The following is a 22,501-nucleotide window of genomic DNA, read 5'->3' as shown; positions in this document are numbered from 1 at the left end:
AAACTAATTACTAATTTATTATTTGTTTGTCTTGCCTATTTCTATCTTATCTATCTATTCTATTATTAATTACAATATTTTTTTAACTGATATTATGGTAATATTGTTATTGTTAAGTTCCCCCAAAACGGTAGATCCAAAGTTACGCCCTTGTTAAAACATGCTATTAAAACATGCTAGCAGAAGGTCAATGCAACATTTAATTGCATTTAATTTAACATTCTTTCTCACGTAGTTCAATATTTATCAGGAAAAAGCGTGAAGAAAAAGAAGAAAATAACAATGTTAAAGTCATTCATTGTTCACTTTTGTTTTTTCATTAACTTAATTAAGCTAGCTAACTCAGCTACTGTTGAACCCGAGCTGGTCACGTGCGCTCATTCACATGAAGCGGGCGGGTATTGGACCGGAAGTGACGTATGTTGCCACAAGCGTGACGAACGCGTCGTTCGAACTACAACAAGGAAGTGGACGTCCATTGCCAGGAGAAGGAATTCGAACTAAGAAGCCGACGTATCGTCTCCTCGAATCCGAACCGGGGTTCGTTTTGGTCGGTTGTCGAGTGCCGGCGTGGAGGACGAGGAGGAGGAAGAAGAAGAAGAAGCAGCAGGGGGGGTCACCGTGGAGATTGTGTAGCCAGCTAGCTAACTAGCTAGCTAGCGATGAACACGGACGTGGAATTCCACATCAGGCAGAATTACCCGTGGAGCAAGCTGCCGGCTAATGTCAAGCAGGTACTATGTGAATCGAACCAACCCGTGACGAGGTGCCATCCGTGGGGGTGAAGCTGTCAATGTCACGGCGGAGGCAGCCCCCCAACCTCTGCAGTGACGACACAGCTTGACTCCACACGGCTGTCACATGACAGCAACATTATGGCGCTACTTAAACAGTGCAAAGATGGTTTGTTTGTAAAACTACTTGGTTGTCTGTAAAACTCTAACCGGTAGGGTGTCATTTGCTGGCCCGGGGGCCACATCCGGCCCAGAAATAACATCAGACCGGCCTGAGAGTCCTAAGAGTCCTAAGAACAGCATCATATGGAGGATCTTTTGACTGCTCTTTGTTAAATAGAGGATCTTTGAATTGGGTTTTGGCAGCATACAATTGTTGCCTGCTGTTTTTAAAAAAAACTACTGGCAAAAATAACACTTGTCAAAGATCCTCTATATGACACGAGCACTCTGCTGTTTTAAAAGATGCACTATAAAAATGTCAGTCAGCAACGGGAGAAGTCTGCTGTTTCTAAGAACTGAAAACTGGACAAAAAAAACAAACAAACAAACTGCCAAAAATATGCATCAAAGATCCTCTATATGACAGAAGCGCACTGCTGTTTTTGAGAATGTACAGAAAAACACCCGTCAAAGATCCTCTATACTGTATATGACAAGAGAGATGTGCTGCCAATAGGTTCTTGAGATTTGTAGAAACAGCTGCACTTTGTCCAATAGAGGATCTTTGAATTAGGTTTTGGCAGCAGGTCCTTAAAAACAGCATACGATTGTCATGTGGAGGATCTTTGACAAGTGTTTATTTTTGCCAGTAGGTTCTTGAAAACAGTAGACCTCTCGTCATATGCTGTATAGAGGATCTTTGACGAGTATTTTTCTGTACATTCTCAAAAACAGCAGTACGGTCCGATAGAGGATCTTTGATGCATGTTTTTACAGTACATCCTTTAAAACAGCAGTGCACTTTTGTCATATGGAGGATCTCTTGACCCATTTTGGAGAAGATTTGTAGAAACAACTGCACTTTGTTAAATAGAGGATCTTTGAATTAGGTTTTGGCAGCAGGTCCTTAAAAACAGCATACAATTGTTATGTGGAGGATCTTTGACAAGTGTTTTTTTTTGCCAGTATGTTCTTGAAAACAGCAGATCTCTCTTGTCATATACTGTGTAGAGGATCTTTGACGGATGGTTTTCTGTACATTCTCAAAAACAGCAGTGCGCTTCTGTCATTTAGAGGATCTTTGATGCTTGTTTTTGGCAGTTAGTTTTTTTTGTCCAGTTTTCAGTTCTTAGAAACAGCAGACTTCTCCCGTTGTTGACTGACGTTTTTATAGTTCATCCTTTAAAACAGCAGAGTGCTCGTGTCATGCAGAGGATCTTTGACAAGTGTTACTTTTGCCAGTAGGTTTTTGAAAACAGCAGACCTTTCTTGTTTTATACAGTATAGAGGATCTTTGACGGGTATTTTTCTGTACATTCTCAAAAACAGCAGTGCGCTTCTGTCAAATAGAGGATCTTTGATGCACGTTTTTGGCAGTTTTATTTATTTTTTTATCAGTTTTATTTATTTTTTTTGTCATTTTAATAGTGCATCCTTTAAAACAGCAGAGCACTCGTGTCATATAGAGGATCTTTGACATGTGTTTTTGCAGTACATCCTCAGAAACAGCACAGTCCTCCTGTCATAGTTGAGCATTTTTGGCAGCAGTAGGTTCTTGGAAATGGCAGATGATCTTTGACTGGTAATTTTGCGGTTCATCCTTAAAAACAGCAGCACGCTCTCGTCATATAGAGGATCTTTGACAAGTGTTATTTTTGCCAGTAGGTTTTTGAAAACAGCAGGCCTTTCTTGTTATATACTGTATAGAGGATCTTTGACGGGTATTTTTCTGTACATTCTCAAAAACAGCAGTGCGCATCTGTCATATAGAGGATCTTTGATGCATGTTTTTGGCAGTTCTTAGAAACAGCAGACTTCTTTTGTTGTTGACTGACATTTTCATAGTGCATCCTTTAAAACAGCCGAGTGCTCGTGTCATATAGAGGATCTTTGACAAGTGTTATTTTTGCCAGTATGTTCCTAAAAACAGCAGGCCTTTCTTGTTACATACTGTATAGAGGATCTTTGACGGGTATTTTTCTGTACATTCTCAAAAACAGAAGTGCGCATCTGTCATATAGAGGATCTTTGATGCACGTTTTTGGCAGTCATTTTAATAGTGCATCCTTTAAAACAGCAGAGTGCTTGTTTAATATAGAGGTTCTTTGACATGTGTTTTTGCAGTACATCCTCAGAAACAGCAGAGTGCTCCTGTCATAGATGATCTTTGTTGAGCATTTTTGGCAGCAGTAGGTTCTTGGAAACGGCAGATGATCTTTGACTGGCAATTTTGCGGTTCATCCTTAAAAACAACAGCACGCTCTAAACATATAGAGGATCTTATGCAGTACTGGAGCTCCTTAAGACGATCAGAGCGCTCCTGTCACAGAGGATCTTTGATTTATATTTTTGCAGTAGGCTGTCAAAAACAGCAGAGCACTCCTGTTATATAGAGGAACTTTGACTACGATTTTTGTGTCCATAAAGTCCATAAAAACTATTGCTATATAGAGGATCTTTGACCATCAGAAACATATGGTGGGGGCCAGTGTCCCTAAAATGTTTTTGACATCGTCGTAGTGACAATGTCGCCAGTGATTGTCGACTTCCTGTTTGTGAATATGTGAGATCTAATGTTCCTTTATTATTACGGCAGAGTTTGGGGAACTCTCAGCGCGAGTACGAGAAACATGTCCTGCTCTACAGCATCCGCAACCAGCTCCGATTTCGCAATAACCTAGGTGAGCACTTCCACTTCCTGCCGTGGCTCCCGGAGCCATCTGTACTCTTGTTTCTTTGCCTGATCCATTGAGCCGCCAATCATCCGCAGTGCGCCACGTGAGGAAGGACGAGCGCAAGTACTATGAGGAGCTGCTCAAGTACAGCCGGGACCACCTGATGCTGTACCCCTACCACCTGTCTGACATCATGGTCAAAGGGCTGCGAGTCACGCCCTTCTCCTACTACATCGGAATCATGGAGGTGGGTGACTTGTCCCTCGTGCTACATCCTCTTCTTCTCTGGCAGACCAGGTGTGGTAGAATGTATTGCGAAAACGTTTTTTTTTTGCATTTAAAATGAAACTTTTTATTAAGGGAGAAAATAAATTCAAAGCTCCATGGTCCATGGTGTGATAAAGCAACTACCCCTTTACCACTTCCACACGACTTGGCTTCCATTGGCCGCCCTCTGCCGGTGTAACCACTCTCCCTTTCTTGCACCTCCAGGATATTATGAACAGCGAGAAGAGCTACGACTCCTTGCCCAACTTCACTGCTGCTGACTGTGAGTCCTTAAAAACAGCATACGATTGTCATGTGGAGGATCTTTGACAAGTGGGTTTTTTTTGCCTGCTGTTTTTAAAAAACCTACTGGCAAAAATAACACTTGTCAAAGATCCTCAACAACGGGAGAAGTCTGCTGTTTCTAAGAACTGAAAACTGGACAAAAAAACCCCAACTAACTGCCAAAAATATGCATCAAAGATCCTCTCTATATGACAGAAGCGCACTGCTGTCAGAATGTACAGAAAAACACCCGTCAAAGATCCTCTGATGGCAGAGCAGAGTGCTTGTGTCATATAGAGGATCTTTGACAAGTGTTATTTTTGCCAGTATGTTCTTAAAAACAGCAGACCTCTTTTGTCATATAGTGTATAGAGGATCTTTGACGGGTATTTTTCTGTACATTCTCAAAAACCGCAGCGCACTTCTGTCATATAGAGGATCTTTGATGCATGTATTTGGCAGTTAGTTGTTTTTTTTTTGTCCAGTTTTCAGTTCTTAGAAACAGCAGACTTCTCCCGTTGTTGACTGACATTTTTATAGTGCATCCTTTAAAACAGCAGAGTGCTCGTGTCATATAGAGGATCTTTGACAAGTGTTATTTTTGCCAGTATGTTCTTGAACACAGCAGATCTCTCTTGTCATATACTGTGTAGAGGATCTTTGACGGGTATTTTGTCTGTACATTCTCAAAAACAGCAGCGCGCTTCTGTCATATAGAGGATCTTTGATGCATGTATTTGGCAGTTAGTTTTTTTTTTTTTGTCCAGTTTTCAGTTCTTAGAAACAGCAGACTTCTCCCGTTGTTGACTGACATTTTTATAGTGCATCCTTTAAAACAGCAGAGCGCTTCTGTCATATAGAGGATCTTTGATGCACGTTTTTGGCAGTTTTTTTTGTCATTTTAATAGTGCATCCTTGAAAACATGCGTGCGCTCGTGTCATATAGAGGATCTTTGACAAGTGTTATTTTTGCCAGTATGTTCTTAAAAACAGCAGACCTCTTTTGTCATATAGTGTATAGAGGATCTTTGACGGGTATTTTTCTGTACATTCTCAAAAACAGCAGTGCACTTCTGTCATATAGAGGATCTTTGATGCAAGTTTTTGGCAGGTTTTTTTTTGTCATTTTATTAGTGCATCCTTGAAAACAGCAGAATGCTCGTGTCATATAGAGGATCTTTGACATGTGTTTTTGCAGTACAGTTTTTTTTAAGAGACGCTCACATTGTTTAAACAATTCATTCATTTAGGTTGTACTTTTATTTCAACCTTTAACTATGGGTCATTATCTAATAAATTCTAATTTATCTAAATAATTAATTCTAATTATATCTAATAAATCTTATTTTCAATGTATAATAATTGAGAGATAAATTGAGATTAAGGTTATGCAAAAAAAAAGACATTTGCACAACATTTTTGGCCCAGTAACATTTGGTGCAGATCTGGACATAAGTGCAACAGGACGACTTCATGTGACTTTTTGTTATACCCTGCAGGTCTGAGGCTGCTCGGTATCGGGAGGAACCAGTACATCGACCTGATGAACCAGTGCCGTTCCTCCAAAGTGAGAGATGTTCCTAACAGAACCTTTTCTCATGGACCGTGGAGGTCTCCATATGCCCGAAATCACAGGTGTCACAGTCAAGGCCGGGGGGCCCAATTTGGCCCGCCATATCATTTTATGTGGCCCCTGAAATTGAAGTAAAAACAAAATTGATATTAACCACAAAAATATATATTTTTTAAAATTAATAAAATAAAATTTTAAAAAAAATTGTTATTAATGAAAAAATAATACAATTATTGTTTAATATTGCCAAAATTATTAATTAATTAATTAATTAAATAATAAATTAACTCTTTGCCTAACCTAACTGACTAAACTAACCTCTTTGCCTCTAACAAAGGGGTGTCAAACACGCGGCCCGCGGGCCAAATGTGGCCCGCAGGACACTACTTTGAGGCCCCCGCCTTGATATGAAAGTTTAATGTTAGTGCGGCCCCGCGCAAGTTTGACATGGATGCTATATGGTATCATGTACCCAGAAAAAATTATTACGTTTGATTAATGTTCATGCTAAAGGTTAAATAACTGTTAATAGTTATCCTCCCTATCCGTGTGGAAGTGGTAAGTTTTTGGCGATTTAAGTTTAAAGGAAATAACTTGAAGGCTACCGTTTAGGTCGCTAGCTCTCTAGTTTGCGAGTTAGCATGTGTCTCAAGACCCTGCAGTTGCACAATATGTTGTAAATAAAAAGAGTATAAATGTGACTATAGTCGTGTTTTGTCATGTCTACAGGGCTCTAATAATGCTTTGTTTATTTAATCTGAAAAAAATCATTTGTCTACCCACCAACTATATGTGGTTTCTTAAGTTTTTGTTATTTGCCCTTTTATTATTATTATTATTATTATATTTATTTATTACTGATTGATTGATTTTCTTTATTCTTGATTTGTTTATTTATTTTTCATCTTATTTTGTGCAGAAAAATAAAAATGAAGATATTTGAGAACAGTGGAATGTTTTATCAGAACCAAAGCACTGAAAAAGTTTGTATATTTTTCTGTTTTTAATAAATGCGTTTTTTTTTGAAAACCTGATACGGCCCAGCCTTGCCCAGACCCTAGCTCCAGTGGCCCCCAGATAAATTGAGTTTGAGACCCCTGCTCTAACCTTTTTGCCTCTCCTGCCAGAAATTCTTCCGCAGGAAATCAGCTCGGGATCTTCTCCCGGCCAAACCGGTGGAGATCTCAGTGGAACCGTGGTGGGTGGCCCAGACGGGATACATCACGGAGGATGACATCAGGGTGAGAGCGCTGACCATTCCACAACTCTTCCACATGCTAGCAGAATATTTAAATATGTGTATTTTGTGTATGTGTGTATGTGTGTGTGTACAGTGCTGTTCTCCAGCGGAGAAGAAAGCCATTGATAAGATGATCGACTCCGGCCCTCAGCTGGCTGGATCAATGGAGTACAATGTGGTCTTAAGTGAGTAGAAACCATGACTGTATTACTTTCTGGACGATGACAACGGCTTCTGTTCCATATTTGATGTCTATCTTCAGGTTTATACAACCGGGGCTTCATCTACGTGGATGTTCCCATATCGGATGAGAGCTGCATCTCAGGTACTTTGTGACGTTCTAAATGCTCCAAGGCTTCTATTCACTTCAAGACAGCCTTTTTTCTTTGCATTTTCTCATGCACTCCAAGTTAAAAATGAATTTACCATATAGAGTTGTCTTGATTTATCGCTGTTTGTTGGTTCCACACCCACCGCGTTCTGCAATATAGGATTCAGTGGTAATAAATGCTATATTTTTGTAAAGCATAGAACATCCTGTTTGACTTTAGAAATATTATTTCTATATTTATTTTATTTATATTAGATATTTATATTATTATATTTATATTATATTTAAAATATATAATATATATATTTACTATATATATTATATTATTATAATATATATTATATTATTATTATATATTATATTATTATTTATATTTACTATTATATAATATATTTATTTATTATATATTTATTATTATTTATTTTATATATTTATATTTTATTTATATATTTATTATATATATTTATTTATATACTATTTTATATATTTTATTTATATAATATTTCTGATTATTATTGATTGATTATTATTATTTGTTTACACCACATTGCAACTCTGATCCTGAGGGACTTAAGATGGCCGCTAGCTAGCGAGCTCGCAAGCTAACAAGTTAGCGTTGAATTTATTTCTTCTTAACTTAAGAAGGCTTGCACGGCGCCCGGGTGGTTAGCATGCAGGCCTCACAGCTAGGAGACCCGAGTTCAATTCCACCCTCGGCCATCTCTGTGTGGAGTTTGCATGTTCTCCCACATTCCAAAAACATGCTAGGTTAATTAGCCACTCCAAATTGTTCATAGGTATGAATGTGAGTGTGAATGGTTGTTTGTCTATATGTGCCCTGTGATTGGCTGGTGACCTGCCTCTCGCCTGAAGACAGCTGGGATAGGCTCCAGCCCCCCCGAGACCCTCGTTAGGATAAGCGGAAGAAAATGAATGAATGAATAAATAAACATATGAAGCCAAAAACTACCACTTCCACACTGAATATGAGAATGTTTGTTTTCGGTGCAGATTCTGGAAGATCTATTTAGCTTTGTATGCTGGTTATGTTGTGTAGCTGCTCTATAGGAGTCCACAACTCCATACAAAGGACTGAAAAATGAGCATAATAGATCCCTGTTAAGGTAATGTTATGTAAGCTAATGTCTCAATATTTTGAGTCATTACTGCCACCTAGTGACCACAATACTACATGTCACTTGTATTTTAATATGTTATGACTAATAATAGGTCGTAGTAGATGTGTGCACTCACGCCTTCTGCCCCCACAGTGCCCCCGCTGGAGGGTTTCGTCATGAACCGCGTGCAGGGAGACTATTTTGAGACGCTGCTCTACAAAATCTTCGTGTCCATTGATGAGCAGACCAACGTCGCAGAGGTACCACTCCTGTCACGGATCCAAGATGGTGTGTATTCTTCTTTTTTTTTAAACATCTTCCTGTTTGTTCATTTCAGCTGGCAAACGTGTTGGAGATCGACTTGGACCTTGTGAAGGTGGGTGAGGTGTCGGAGAACGTGCACACATGGTTTCATAGTAGGCGCCCCTGCCAAGCGGAATGAATGAACTTGAACACAGTTGGCTCGGTTTCCTTTTAAGAAGTCTTGCCAAGGTCTTATCTCTGCCGTGACCTTCCAGTCTAGCCTCACGGCAACACAGGAGATGATGCAGACATCTCCTCCTCTTCCTCCTATTGCTTTCACTGCTGATGACTTCCTCGTGGTCACCAATGAAGAAGAAGGCGGGAGGGAAGAATAGGATGCTTGTTTACATAAAACCTCCAAACAAGTCGAGCTGTGATAAGTGGAAAATACACTTTTATGGATTGTGCATTCTAAAGAGAGAAAAACTGGCCTGTAGGGGGTTCAACCCCTGGGGGGGTTGACATCTTTGCCTGTTTATTTATTTATTGAATCACAATTCACAATCATTGACTTTCTAAAATGGAGTCGGGGTAACTTGGTGTGTTTGTGATACTTTTACTATGATATACATTGTTGGGCTGCACGGTGGACGAGTGGTTAGGGCGCAGACCTCACAGCGAGTAGACCCGAGTTCAGTCCCACCCTGTACATGCTTGGGTTTTTTCCGGGTACTCCGGTTTCCTCCCACATTCCAAAAACATGCTAGGTTAATTAGCCACTCCAAATTGTCCATAGGTATGAATGTGAGTGTGAATGGTTGTTTGTCTATATGTGCCCTGTGATTGGCTGGCCACCAGTCCAGGGTGTACCCCGCCTCTCGCCCGAAGACAGCTGGAATAGGCTCCAGCACTCCCTGTGACCCTTGTGAGGATAAGTGGTAGAAAACAAATGAATGAATACTATACATTGTTGGGTTGCACGGTGGTCGAGTGGTTAGCGCGCAGACCTCACAGCCAGTAGACCCGAGTTCAATCCCACCCTCCCCGTGTATGCGTGTGTTTTCCGGTTTCCTCCCACATTCCAAAAACATGCTAGGTTAATTAGCTACTCCAAATTGTCCATAGGTATGAATGTGAGTGTGAATGGTTGTTTGTCTTTTTGTGCCCTGTGATTGGCTGGACAGCTAGACAGCTGGGATAGGCTCCAGCAACCCCTCCCCCCGTGACCTTAATGAGGATAAGTAGTAGAAGTCCATCTAGCCGTGTAGAAAGAAAACATGGAATGTTTTGCTAATACTGCTAATGCTAATGCTAATGCTAATACTTGACACATCATTTGCTTGTCTATTCCTAGTTGTTGATAGTTCCTGGTGTTAGTTATGGACATATACTCCATTGTTTACGTTTTTTTTTTAGTTTTTTTCAGTGCTTCTTATTGAAATAGGTGTGTCCTGTTACGTGCAACGTTAGCTCCCGCAAGCTAGGTGTTTTCTCTCTTAAGGACGGACAGAGAAAGGAAAGATGTTTGTGGTGTTTCCCATAAGGTTCGGTGCACTAACTCATGTGAAAACCCCAATGACTGAATTTCTCATCAGAACGCCGTGTCCATGTACTGCCGCCTGGGCTTCGCTGTGAAGAAAGGTCAGGTCATCAGCTCGGAGCAGCTCCACCCGACCTGGAAGAACGCTCCGTCCGTCAACAGGCTCAAGTACGACCTCTAAAATGTGCACAAGAACCCATTTTTAAGTTGAGTCCCCCTTATGTGAAGGTGACTTTTAAAGGCACATGTCCGCATCTATCATGTATTGACTTTTTATGATGTTATAAAGCAGGGGTCTCAAACTCGCATCCCGCGGGCCGCAGTTGGCCCGCGGGATGCGAGTTTGAGGCCCCCCACCTTGATACCAAAGTTTAATGTTGAAACGACAGCTTAAAGCTGTGTGCACACCGGACACAGTTAACATGATTTTGCCCCGCCCGTACTGTTACACTACCCTGTCACCCCGCCCTGTTTTGCTTTGGATTAGCAATGAAGCTAAAGGCTTATGACGCCGGGTACAAATAAATGCAGGAAATGATTTGGAATTAAAAGGGACAATACACGTCAAGATAAAGCATCTCATTAAAACATGTTAAAGTTACGACGATGCTAACTTGCTAATTGGGTCAAATTATTAAGTTATTTTTATTAAGTTAACTGTTAATACTGTACATTTGAATCTGAAAAAAATAATTTCTCTTCCAACTGTATGTGGTTTTTCTTATTTGCTGTTTTATTATTATTTTACGAGTTATTGTCTTTATTCTTAATTTTATTTTTTTTATCTTATTTTGTGTATAGAAAAATTCACGTTTTATCAGATATTTTGGTGTGGAAAACCGGAACCAAAGTACTGAAAAAGTGTAGGGTATAGCAGAAGCAAAAGCATTGAAGATATATATTTTTTTTTTAATTGATTTTTTTTTTCAGTTTTTAATAAATGCGTTTTGTTTTTTTTGTTTTTTTCCGAAAACCTAATGCGGCCCAGCTTCACCCAGAACCCCCCAGGTAAATTGACTTTGAGACCATAAAGGTCACAAAGGAAGAAGCGCCTTCCTCGTGGGCTACATGAACCCACCCCGTTATGTATGGGCAGCACTTTCTAAAAAAAGCAGGCTTCGCTACACGTCTTAAAATGCAGCTCTGCAGCTCTCAGTCAGTTACATATGTAGAAGCTACAAGTTCTTTTAGCGCTCATCTCTGTGGGCACTGACTAGTGTGATTCGTCGTTTGCAGGAGCACCATGGACCCTCAGAAGATGCTGCTGTCCTGGGAGCAAGGCAGTCCTGTAATGGAGGGCGGCTCCTCTGCTACCGACACCGACACCACCAGTCTGGAAGACCAAGGTCTGCTTTCTGGCATGCAAACACTTGAGTTTGTGCTGAATTGACATATTGTGTGTAGCTGACACAGCTAGCGTCAGCAGCCTGAGCATCCCGGCCGCCCCCACCAAGAGGATCGCCTTCCTCTTCGACTCCACGCTGACGGCCTTTCTCATGATGGGCAATCTGTCCCCGGTGTGTGGCAGGACTCCGGCATTTTTGAGAAGCTCAAGCAGAACCTTTCTGTGACGTCCTCGTGTTTGTTTTTCCATCAGAACCTGAAGAGCCACGCCGTGACCATGTTTGAGGTGGGCAAGCTGTCTGACGAGACGCTGGACAGCTTCCTGGCCGAGCTGGAGAAGGTGCGGAGCGGATCAAGCGGTCCAGACAAAAAAACCGAAACTCTTATGTTGCGTTTGTTCTCCAGGTGGAAAGCACAGCAGAGGGTGAGGCTCAGCGCTACTTTGACCACGCCCTCACCCTCAAGAACACCATCCTCTTTTTACGCTACAACAAGGAACTCACTCAGGACCAGGGACCTGACATCCCAAATATAGGTACCCAGCTGTGCAGTATTAACCCAGAAAAACACGCGTACTCTACCAGGTACTACACCTCATGTAGCCGAACAAGCTAAGCCGTGCACTGGCAAGCAGACATGAGCGACAGGAAGTGATGATGAAGTACTTCGTCCGAGGAAAGGACACGCATGAAGGCCTCGTGTCCATGCCACCAGGTTTCCCCCTGGACATGCTGCGCTGCGAGAGCCTCCTGGGTCTGGACCAGGCCACCTGCAGCCGCGTCCTCAACAAGAACTACAAGCTGCTGGTCTCCATGGCGCCCCTCAGCAACGAGATCAGACCCATCAGCAGCTGCACGCCTCAGGTAGGACACTTATCAGCCATTTTGCTGATTTTGTGGATTACTTCCTGTCTTATTTGGAGTCCTTTTGGCCCGGTCGTTCTCAGTTCGGTACTATCATGCCACCCCAAGGGACACATGTTTTCACGTCCCGTCGATTTGAAATACTATTAAGAAGCTGATAACATACGAACTCCTTATTTCTAAAATCACAAATACATTCACAAATGAGGGGTCTAGAATAAAAACATTAAGGATGAATTTTAATTTTTTTTTTAAATCCTACCCCTCCATCTGGTACTTTTACAATCAGTAACTGTCACATTTGTTCACTTCCTGCTTTCCTAATATAATTTAGGTTTTTATTTTTATTTTTTTGTGAATTTTCATTTTTATCCTAATATAATTTCAATTTGTTTTTTTTAAAATTAAAATTAAAATTAAAATTAAAATTAAAATTAAAATTAAAATTATTAACATTAACATTAACATTAACATTAACATTAACATTAACATTAACATTAACATTAACATTAACATTAACATTAAAATTAAAATTAAAATTCATCCTTAATGTTTTTATTCTAGACCCCTCATTTAAGAATGAATGTCTAAATTGAGAAGAAAAAGCGATAATATGAGGGGAAAAGAGACTTATGGACCAGAAAAGGTTGCAATTTAGAAATTTTAATTTTAATTTTAATTTTAATTTTAATTTTAATTTTAATTTTAATTTTAATTTTAATTTTAATTTTAATTTTAATTTTAATTTTAATTTTAATTTTAATTTTAATTTTAATTTTAATTTTACAAACTGAAATTATGTTAGGATAAAAATGAAAATTCAAAAAAATAAAATAAATAAAAATAACTGAAATTATATTAGGAAAGCAGGAAGTGAACAAATGTAACAGTTACTGATTGTAAAAGTACCAGATGGAGGGGTAGGATTTAATAAGCTTTGCTTCTTCCTACTCCTTTTGGACATGTGGAACTGTGAAGTGATTATGGGATGCATTCAATTGTAATGTGATGCATGTTCAAATGAAATAAACCATTACCATTACCATTACCATACTGGCTGAGTGTGTGTGCTCTTTTCTTCTCGCAGCACATCGGGCCCGCCATCCCGGAGGTGAGCTCCATCTGGTTCAAGCTCTACCTCTACCATGTGACCGGCCAAGGCCCCCCCTCCCTGCTGCTCTCCAAGGGCTGCAGGCTTCGCAAACTGCCCGACGTCTTCCAGGTGAGGTCGCATCGTGCCGCCTTTGTCCACTCGCTGCATTTAAATGCTAATTCTGACCTTCAAGGTGCGTTTGTTGCCTTTTTTTTTTTTCCTTCCCTGGTCGTATGTCAGTGTGCATAGGCATTCCCTGGTCAGACAGTGAAGCATGCTGGGAATGTGACAGGAAGCATAGAGGATTTAATGGGGAATGTAGAAATGGGGGCATAACAAAGAGTGGACCTATTTTTTTTATTTTTCTCAGGCATATGACAGGTTGCTGATTACCTCCTGGGGTCACGACCCGGGCGTGGTGCCGACGTCCAACGTGCTGACAATGCTCAATGATGCTTTGACGCACTCGGCCGTTCTCATCCAGGTCTTCCTCGCAAGTCGCTTCCCTCGTCACGGTGGTTTTCATAATATTCCTAACACCGGCTGTGCCACCTTGCAGGGTCACGGCGTGCACGGCCACGGAGAAACGGTTCACATCCCATTCCCCTTCGACCAGGAGGAGCTGAAGGGAGGTATGCGTACGAATTCCACTGCCTTTTCTTTTCCTTTCCTTGTTCGTGCTGAATCGGTGTTTGATGTCGCGTGTAGACTTCTCCTACTCCAACATGTGCGTGCACAAGGCACTGCGCAAGCTGAGGGAGCACGTGGACCTGGAGCACCAGTGTGGATACGTGACCATGCTCAACTCCAACAACCGACACCGACGCCGGCCCAGCGACACCATCGAGTGCAGAGGTAATGTCGGAATGCACCGTAGCTCACTAAAAATCTGCATTTAGCCGTTGGTGTCTAAATACCTGGCAACACAGGTGAGTAGAAAGAGAATTGTTTTACCTACAGTCCATAATGAATGAGTGCTGCGGGGGAGCTGCGGTTCATTAAAAGGAAAGATTAATTCCAACATTTAATGTGACTTTCTGAAGATCTGCTCAATTGGTGGTGATAGTGTATTGGGTTGCACGAGTGCTGCTGGCACTAGGGGAGCTGCGGGTCATGGAGAGGAAAGATGCGGTTCTTTGATAAAATGATGAATTCCAACATTTAATGTGACTTTCTGAAGATCTGCTCACTTGGTGGTGATAGTGTATTGGGATGCACGAGTGCTGCCGGTATCGGGAGAGCTGCGGTTCTTTGATACAATGATAAATTCCAACATTCAATGTGACTTTCTGAAGATCTGCTCACTTGGTGGTGATCGTGTATTGGGATGCACGAGTGCTGCCGGTATTGGCGGAGCTGCGGTTCTGTGATAGAATGATGAATTCCAACATTTAATGTGACTTTCTGAAGATCTGCTCACTTGGTTGTGATAGTGTATTGGGATGCATGAGTGCTGCCGGTACCGGCAGAGCTGCGGTTCTTTGATAGAATGATGAATTCCAACATTTAATGTGACTTTCTGAAGATCTGCACACTTGGTGGTGATAGTGTATTGGGATGCACGAGTGCTGCGGGTATTGGGAGAGCTGCGGTTCTTTGATAGAATGATGAATTCCAACATGTACTGTGTTTTTGTGACGATCACATGGTGGTGGTAGTGTCAGTCTTGAGCTGCATGAGTGCTGGTGATCTTAGGGGGCACTGAGGTTCCATGCGGGAAAAGATTAGTGTCCAACGTCCACCATCTCCACCAGTGATGTCATGATGGAGGGGTGGAAGAGGACTCCAGGAACAACCTGTGCAGCTCCGCTCAATTCCACATCCAAGTGGCAATGGCAGCAGCAGCACTCGTGCAGCCTCAGACAATGACATGACATGGCTTTTCTGATGGACCTGGCTGGATCCAACTTTCTTTTAGCAGCAGATCTTCATTGAGCTGACACTTATCCGGCCAAATAGAAGGAGACGCTCGACTTTGCTTCGGGAATGGAATATGTTCCCTCTTTCCTCAGGTGACACCCACCTCGGAGGGGGCCTGGACACCAACGGCAGCACGGAGTCCTTTGAGCTGGTAACAGAAGAGAACAATGGTGATGGAAAAGCAAAGGCAGACGGTAGGTTCCCCTTTTCGTCTTCTAGGAGCCCCTCAAGGAGCCACCACCGAGCACCTCTGCTTCCCCTTGCAGCCCTCTCCTGTGAAGACGAGTGGGTCCCCCTGGAGCTCTGCTTCGGAATGCCGCTCTTCAGCTCCGAGCTCAACCGTAAAGTTTGCCGAAAGATCGCCGCCCACAAGCTGTGCAGTAGCGAGAGGTGACGACACCTTCAAATGCTTTCTCTGACTGATGAATCGTTCGAATCCCTTTCACTGATTGGTTCATTAGAATCCCTTTCACTGATTGCTTCGTTAGAATCCCTTTCACTGATTGCTTCGTTCGAATCCTTTTCACTGATTGCTTCGTTCGAATCATTTTCACTGATTGCTTCGTTCGAATCATTTTCACTGATTGCTTAGTTCGAATCATTTTCACTGATTGCTTCGTTCGAATCATTTTCACTGATTGCTTCGTTCAAATCCCTTTCACTGATTGCTTCGTTAGAATCCCTTTCACTGATTGCTTTGTTCGAATCCCTTTCACTGATTGCTTCGTTCGAATCCCTTTCACTGTTCGAATCCCTTTCACTGATTGCTTCGTTCGAATCTCTTTCACTGATTGCTTCGTTCGAATCCCTTTCACTGATTGCTTCGTTCGAATCCCTTTCACTGATTGCTTCGTTCGAATCCCTTTCACTGATTGCTTCGTTCGAATCTCTTTCACTGATTGCTTCGTTCGAATCCCTTTCACTGATTGCTTCGTTCGAATCCCTTTCACTGATTGCTTCGTTCGAATCCCTTTCACTGATTGCTTCATTCGAATCCCTTTCACGTTTTGAATCCCTTTCACTGATTGCTTCGTTCGAATCCCTTTCACTGTTAGAATCCCTTTCACTGATGGATCGTTAGAATCCCTTTCACTGATTGCTTCGTTAGAATCCCTTCTACTGATGGATTGTTAGAATCCCTTTCTCTGATTGGGTCGTTAGAATCCCTTTCACTGATTGCTTCGTTAGAATCCCTTTCACTGATTGCTTCGTTAGAATCCCTTCTACTGATGGATTGTTAGAATCCCTTTCTCTGATTGGGTCGTTAGAATTCCTTACACTGATTGCTTTGTTAGAATCCCTTTCACTGATTGATTCGTTAGAATCCCTTCTACTGCTGAATGTTGAAAGACGTTGAAGTGGCCTTCACCTTGCTGATCTTCTCCCACAGCCTCCAGGAGCTGCTTCACTCCAGTAGGAAGCTCTCCCTCAAAGTGCTGAGCTTCGTTCAGACCTTCCAGGTAAAACGCACAATCTGGATCAGTTCTGGTGTGAAATCGGTTTGACAGCTTCTGACCCTGTTGACGCACGGCAAATGCAGTACTTTTTTTTTTCATGTGACAGATGACATTTTTTTTAATTTGACAAAGTTTTTAACTTTCTAAATAGGATATTACATGTGCTGTGTAAATGCACAATCTGGATCCGATCCGGGTTGAAATCAGTTATCACTTCCGACCCACGTTAATAACAGCAACGTATTTGAAATCCATCAGGACGGAGCTCAGCCCTGCGACCTCGACAGCGGCGTCTCCAACCCCCTCAGCCAGCCCCCGCCCGAGTCGGGCGTGCCCCTGCCCGCCCTCAACCTCCTCTACAAGGACGGACAGCTGCGGGAGTGGAGCGGGCGGGCCCCTCCCCCTCTGGACATCTCGGCGCTGCAGCGGGAGCAGAGCACGTAGACGCGTTTTGCCACGGAAGTTCACGTCGCAAAACACGGGATTTCAACTTGCATCTTCACAGCCGCCGGCGGGAGGCATCCGACCACGACACTTTTAGCTCCCTGGAAGACACCTTTCATTTCATTCATGTTCTTCTTCGTGTATAGGTGCCCCCCCCAGCCCCCTAGAAAGGACCAAGTCCATACGGCGCCACCTTGTGTTGTGTCATGTTAGTGACCTGATTGCATGACGTGGTTCCATAAATAGGTTATAGGTTATTGTTTGCACTGTGCAGGACTTCTTACCGTGGATGAACAAAGGCTTTGCGTTCATTTTTCTCAGCACCAAAGACTTTTTTTTTCTCCACACTTTTTTTTTTTTTTTTTAATTTTCTTGCCTTATTAAGAAACATGCAGCCATCTTGGAAGCAGCGCTAATCGCTGCTTCTCTGCTGCCTCCCGGCATCTCTTCTGGATCCATTCCAGTCCTTGTCGCCATTTTGGACTTCAGTAAGGACTTCAAAGCAGACTGTCATCAAACAGCATTTTTTCTTTTTTATTTCTTTACGTTTGTAGTTTTTGTTGCATTCAGGGCTCATTTTGGAAGGTTTTGAATGGAGGCATGGTTAAAGCATGACAAATGTGTAAGTGTTGTGTGTGTGCATATTGTACACCCCATTCACGGTGTGCGCCTTCCCGTCACAATAAGAGCCCAAATCCCTGCTGTACTGTAAGTCGGGGGTGTCCAAAGTGGAAACCGAGGGCCATTTTCGGTTCGCAGCTTGTTTTTTTTAATAATCAAATATCAAAAGACCAGCATCAGAACATAACAGGAGAACTACCCCCTAAATGTGTTGACATGGTTTGACCCTCTGGAAGAGGCTTGGACACCCCTCTTATAAGTCATTCCCTAAATACGCCCCCCTAGTGTTAGTTTTCCATATCAGCCTCTGTTAGGCCGTCCTTGTAGTAGCTTGTTTCAACAGTCTGAGTTGAATCATTCATAATAAGGATCTTTAAATTGAAGAAAAATGAATGACATTCCATCAGCATCCTTCTTCATGCTCATGTTATGATTACTACAAATAAATATGTATAAAACAGATATAAATAAACATGTAACAGGAACAATGCCCCTTAAAAAGATCATCCTGTGTTTTTTTTTTTTGCCTGCTTGGAATAAGAAGCCAACATTACACACGATATTACCACACTCTGTTAATGTTTTCCCAGCCAGGTGGAACAGATGGCGTGCAAGACACGGCGCTCCGGATGTGAGCTCCATCTGCCTCCAGCACGCACACACTTGTTTGCCAAGTGCAGGGAAAAGACACTGAAGTGGACGGAGATCATGACCTTCCTTGTGGGATGTGTGGAATTTGGCCAGATTGTCATTTCCCTAGCAAATGAAACAGGATGAAAATTGCAATAAATGCATGAAAGAATGCAATTTGGACCCCCCCAGGGTGGACTTAAGACAATGAATGTGGATTATACCCGGTTGGGAATGGCTCCCAGTATAACCGGATTGTCTTAAAGGAGCGCTGCATGGCCTCGAGGTTTAATAATCCGCTAAGGCTGTTGAGGAATGCTTTCACTAGATCAAATGATCAGAAATGCTAAGGATTTATACGTAAAACAGCATGGGAAAATACACCACTGCAAACTAGCAAGCACAATAAAAAACAAACACGGATTAGCATGATTATCTTTATGAATGCAGATTTTGTATAGATATGGTCAGGTGTATTTATTGTTTTAGATTATAGTCACAAACCCATGATGTAATGATCTTACTTTGTAAACACGAACAACATGACCAAACATACAAACGCCATTTCCTTAAAGTTAAACTGAACTTTATTGAGGGCTTTTCATTGACAAATTTGTCGTGGAGCTTAAAAAAAGCCTGAAAAATAATATCAACACCAAAAAACATTATATGAGAAACTGAGTGATAAAAGTGAAGTAAAACAATAAAAATACAATGAAACAGCGGTAGCATGACATAAAATCTGATACTGTACAGTTTAAAACGATACATTTTAAATCAACTTCCGTCCAGCAGGTGTTTTTAATCAGGCACCGAGAAGGGCACCCCTGGTTTGAAACTACTGGGTCACCATGGAAGTCGGGCGGCGGAAATTGAGGAGCGTCGCCGGGGCAGCTAACTTGACAACACACCGGTGACGGGACCGACTCGTAGGGACAAATGTTGGCTTTGTTCCCCGTCCTCCAGGCAGCAGGAAGCGGGAAGGAGCGTTCAGGTGAGCGGAAGGAGGGGTGGGGAAGGTGGGGCTTGGTTTCGAAAACTCCTCCTTGTTTTTTTGCTCACTTGTTGATGCAAGCTAGCTTCATTGTGTGTAATTTGAATTCTCTGGATGGGAGTTACGGCCAAATGTATCCAATGGCGCTGACGCTTGACGCCCGGTGACACTCGCGGATCCCCCGCCGCCCGCATGGGGAACCAGGTGGAGCGGCTGTCGCATTTAACTTACGCAGAAGTTCCCACCGCGGATCCGCACGGCTTGGACCGAGAAGATGGGCCTCGTATCGGCGTTTCGTATATTTTCTCCGGCGGCGAGGACGCTGACGAGCCCGAGGAAAGCGGCGCCCACGACGGCACCCAGCCAGACCCGGACGCGGAGGAAGAGCAGCCGAAGGCGGGCGAGGAGGTGGAGTGCGCCGTCTACCGGCTGGACGAGTGCCTGTATGACAAGAGCCGAAAGTCGGCCAGCCTGGAGCTGTACTCCCCGGAGAACCTGCTCAACAAGTGCCGCCCCGGAGACCTGGTAGAGTTCGTCGCCAGCGAGCAGTACCCCCACTGGGCGGTGTACGTGGGCGACTTCCAGGTGGTCCACCTGCACCGAGCCGAGGTGAAGAGTTCCTTCCTGACGGACGCCAGCCGAGGCAGACGCTGCCGCGTCGTCAACGACCTGTACAAATTCAAAGCCCGAAGCCCGGACGCGGTGGTGCGGAGCGCGGTGGAGCAGGTGGGCCTCAAGGACCGGCAACTCACCTGGAGGAACTCCGAGAGCTTCGCCGCCTGGTGCCGCTTCGGCCGCCGGGAGTTCAAGATGGGCGGCGAGCTGCGCATCGGCAGGCAGCCGTACACGCTGCACGTCCTGCTGGGCGGCAAACACTCGCACGCCTTGGAGTTCCAGAGCCTGGAGGACGTCATCATGGAGAAGAGACGCGGCGAGCAGCTGGGAAGAACCGCCCTGCTGCGGGAGCTGGCGTCACACCTCAGCAGCGTGCATGACACCAGAACCGAGGATGGAGCCCGCTGATACCGAATTTGTCATGTGATACCGATCCAATGCTGACCTGTGACGTCATACCAACCACTGACACGTCTATTGACGTCTGATGTCAACCTTACCTTTCATGTGAATCAGAATGATATAGAATAATATAATAATAATAAAAATAACTATGTTATAATAATATATTTAATTATAGAAATAATAATAGTAAAATAATAATACAAATAATAAAATAATATAATTAATTATTATAAAAATAATAATAATAAAATAATAAAAATAATATATTTAATTATTATAGAAATAAAAATAGTAAAATAATACAATTAGTAATAAAAAATAATATATTTAATTATTATAGAAATAATAATAGTAAAATAATACAAATAATAATAACAAAATAATAATAAAAATAATATATTTAATTATTATAGAAATAATAATAGTAAAATAATAATACAATTAAAAAAAATAAATAAATAAAAAAAATTAAAAATGATATAGAATAATTGTTTGAATTGTCAGATGCTGAGCGAGCCCGGAAATGGAGCGTATGGACGCGCGTAGACGTGCTTGAATGTTTGCTAAAGTGCTCGAAAGCGCTTCCATTGGTTACGAAGCTGGACATATTTCCAAAGCTAAGACTTTATTTTCATCTTTTCCTGCTGTTACCAAATTGTGCGTGTTTTCTCCGCACAGTACCGCCTCTTTTCATGTGGTAAAGTCAAATATTTGCTTTGAGCTGGCACTCAGTCACATGACCTGTACTTCCATGCTGGAAAAGCTAGACTAGAAGTGCTGGCTACGTTTCCGGACGAGGTTGTGGTTGTGTCGTACTAAGTAGTTGGGGTGTTGATCATCAACTTTGTCATCATTTGTGCCCACAAGTTGTAGTAAAATGTTAGAAATGAAGTATTCTTTGTTTGGTTTGAAAAGGTTGAAAGTGTAATCGTGTTTTGTTAGAACGCTTCCCAATCTCTGATAGGAATAGTGTCGTTTCCTCACTGATTAGTGACTCAAAAATGGCCGCACTTAATGAAGAATATTTTAAAAATCATTTTTAAGAGAAGAAAACTAGAACTGAAGGCCTGATAAATATATTTGAAGTATCTGTAGTATCACTTCCGGAGTAATGATATTATTTTGGAGTAAAGATGCCTGCAGTGTTAAAAGTCGACTCCAATGCTTTTTGTTCAGTTGTTTTGGGCCTGCTTGACTTTGAAGAGCGTTGCCGCGGTAACCAGTGATGCATGATGCCCCCCCCGACCCCTACTCCCCGGAGGACAAAGCACTTTTTTATTGTGTTTGGACTCATGTGACCACAATAATGCGCTTGCTGGATTTGAACTTCCACCTTGGAGAACGGGCTTACGAAAGTATTGGGACGCACCGCTTCAGCACTTTTCATCAAACTGATTACCGTATTTTCCGGACTATAAGTCAAACTTTTTTTTTCATAGGTTGGCTGTTCCTGTGACTTATACTCCAGAGCGACTTATAAATGAAAAAAAGTGTTTCTGTTACATAAACACTGGACACCTTTTCTGTTTGTTTATTTTTTATGTAGCTGAATAAGCATTGTGTTAGCATATCTTACACCTAGCCTGTTCTCTATTCTTTTATTAATATTAGAACTTGCCTTCCAAGAGGACGTAATGTCTGTTTTGGTCAAGTAGTTTGGAAAATAAATTACCTGCAAAAAATGCCACTTATACTCCAGTGCGACTTATGTATGTTTTTTTATACCGAATTATGCACTGTTGGCCTTTTGCGACTTATGTATTTTTTTTTTCTACCCAATTATGCATTTTTGGCCTTGCGCGACTTATACTCCAGTGCGACTTATGTATGTTTTTTCACCTAATTATGCATTTTTGGCCTTGTGCGACTTATGTATGTTTTTTTTCTACCCAATTATGCATTTTTGGCCTTGTGCGACTTATGTATGTTTTTTTTTCTACCCAATTA

General features: G+C 42.2%; 2 protein-coding genes across 2 annotated transcripts; both read left to right on the top strand.

Moving 5' to 3' along the window:
• The first annotated feature begins 401 nt into the window (after positions 1-401).
• On the top strand, positions 402-18,399 carry fam91a1 (family with sequence similarity 91 member A1). Its single transcript, XM_078791881.1, has 24 exons — positions 402-734; positions 3,493-3,577; positions 3,667-3,818; positions 4,064-4,121; positions 5,623-5,690; positions 6,824-6,937; positions 7,031-7,121; positions 7,199-7,261; positions 8,539-8,645; positions 8,723-8,761; positions 10,224-10,336; positions 11,405-11,514; positions 11,573-11,685; positions 11,766-11,852; positions 11,918-12,047; positions 12,227-12,375; positions 13,463-13,597; positions 13,839-13,952; positions 14,028-14,100; positions 14,177-14,323; positions 15,481-15,582; positions 15,655-15,778; positions 16,779-16,848; positions 17,104-18,399. The coding sequence occupies exons 1-24, from the start codon at positions 663-665 to the stop codon at positions 17,287-17,289; spliced, it is 2,502 nt and encodes an 833-aa protein (XP_078648007.1). The 5' UTR covers positions 402-662; the 3' UTR covers positions 17,290-18,399.
• A 964-nt stretch (positions 18,400-19,363) lies between these two features.
• On the top strand, positions 19,364-22,252 carry lratd2a (LRAT domain containing 2a). The gene has a single exon (XM_058047032.2). The coding sequence runs from the start codon at positions 19,727-19,729 to the stop codon at positions 20,555-20,557; it is 831 nt and encodes a 276-aa protein (XP_057903015.2). The 5' UTR covers positions 19,364-19,726; the 3' UTR covers positions 20,558-22,252.
• The last annotated feature ends 249 nt before the right edge of the window (positions 22,253-22,501 follow it).

This window comes from Doryrhamphus excisus, linkage group LG7, assembly GCF_037039965.1.
Source record: "Doryrhamphus excisus strain RoL-2023G ecotype Guam linkage group LG7, RoL_Dexc_Guam_v1.1, whole genome shotgun sequence".
NCBI lineage: Eukaryota > Metazoa > Chordata > Actinopteri > Syngnathiformes > Syngnathidae > Doryrhamphus > Doryrhamphus excisus.
The sequence above is the reverse complement of the archived record's forward strand: the minus strand, read 5'-3'. Positions and strand labels throughout refer to the sequence as shown.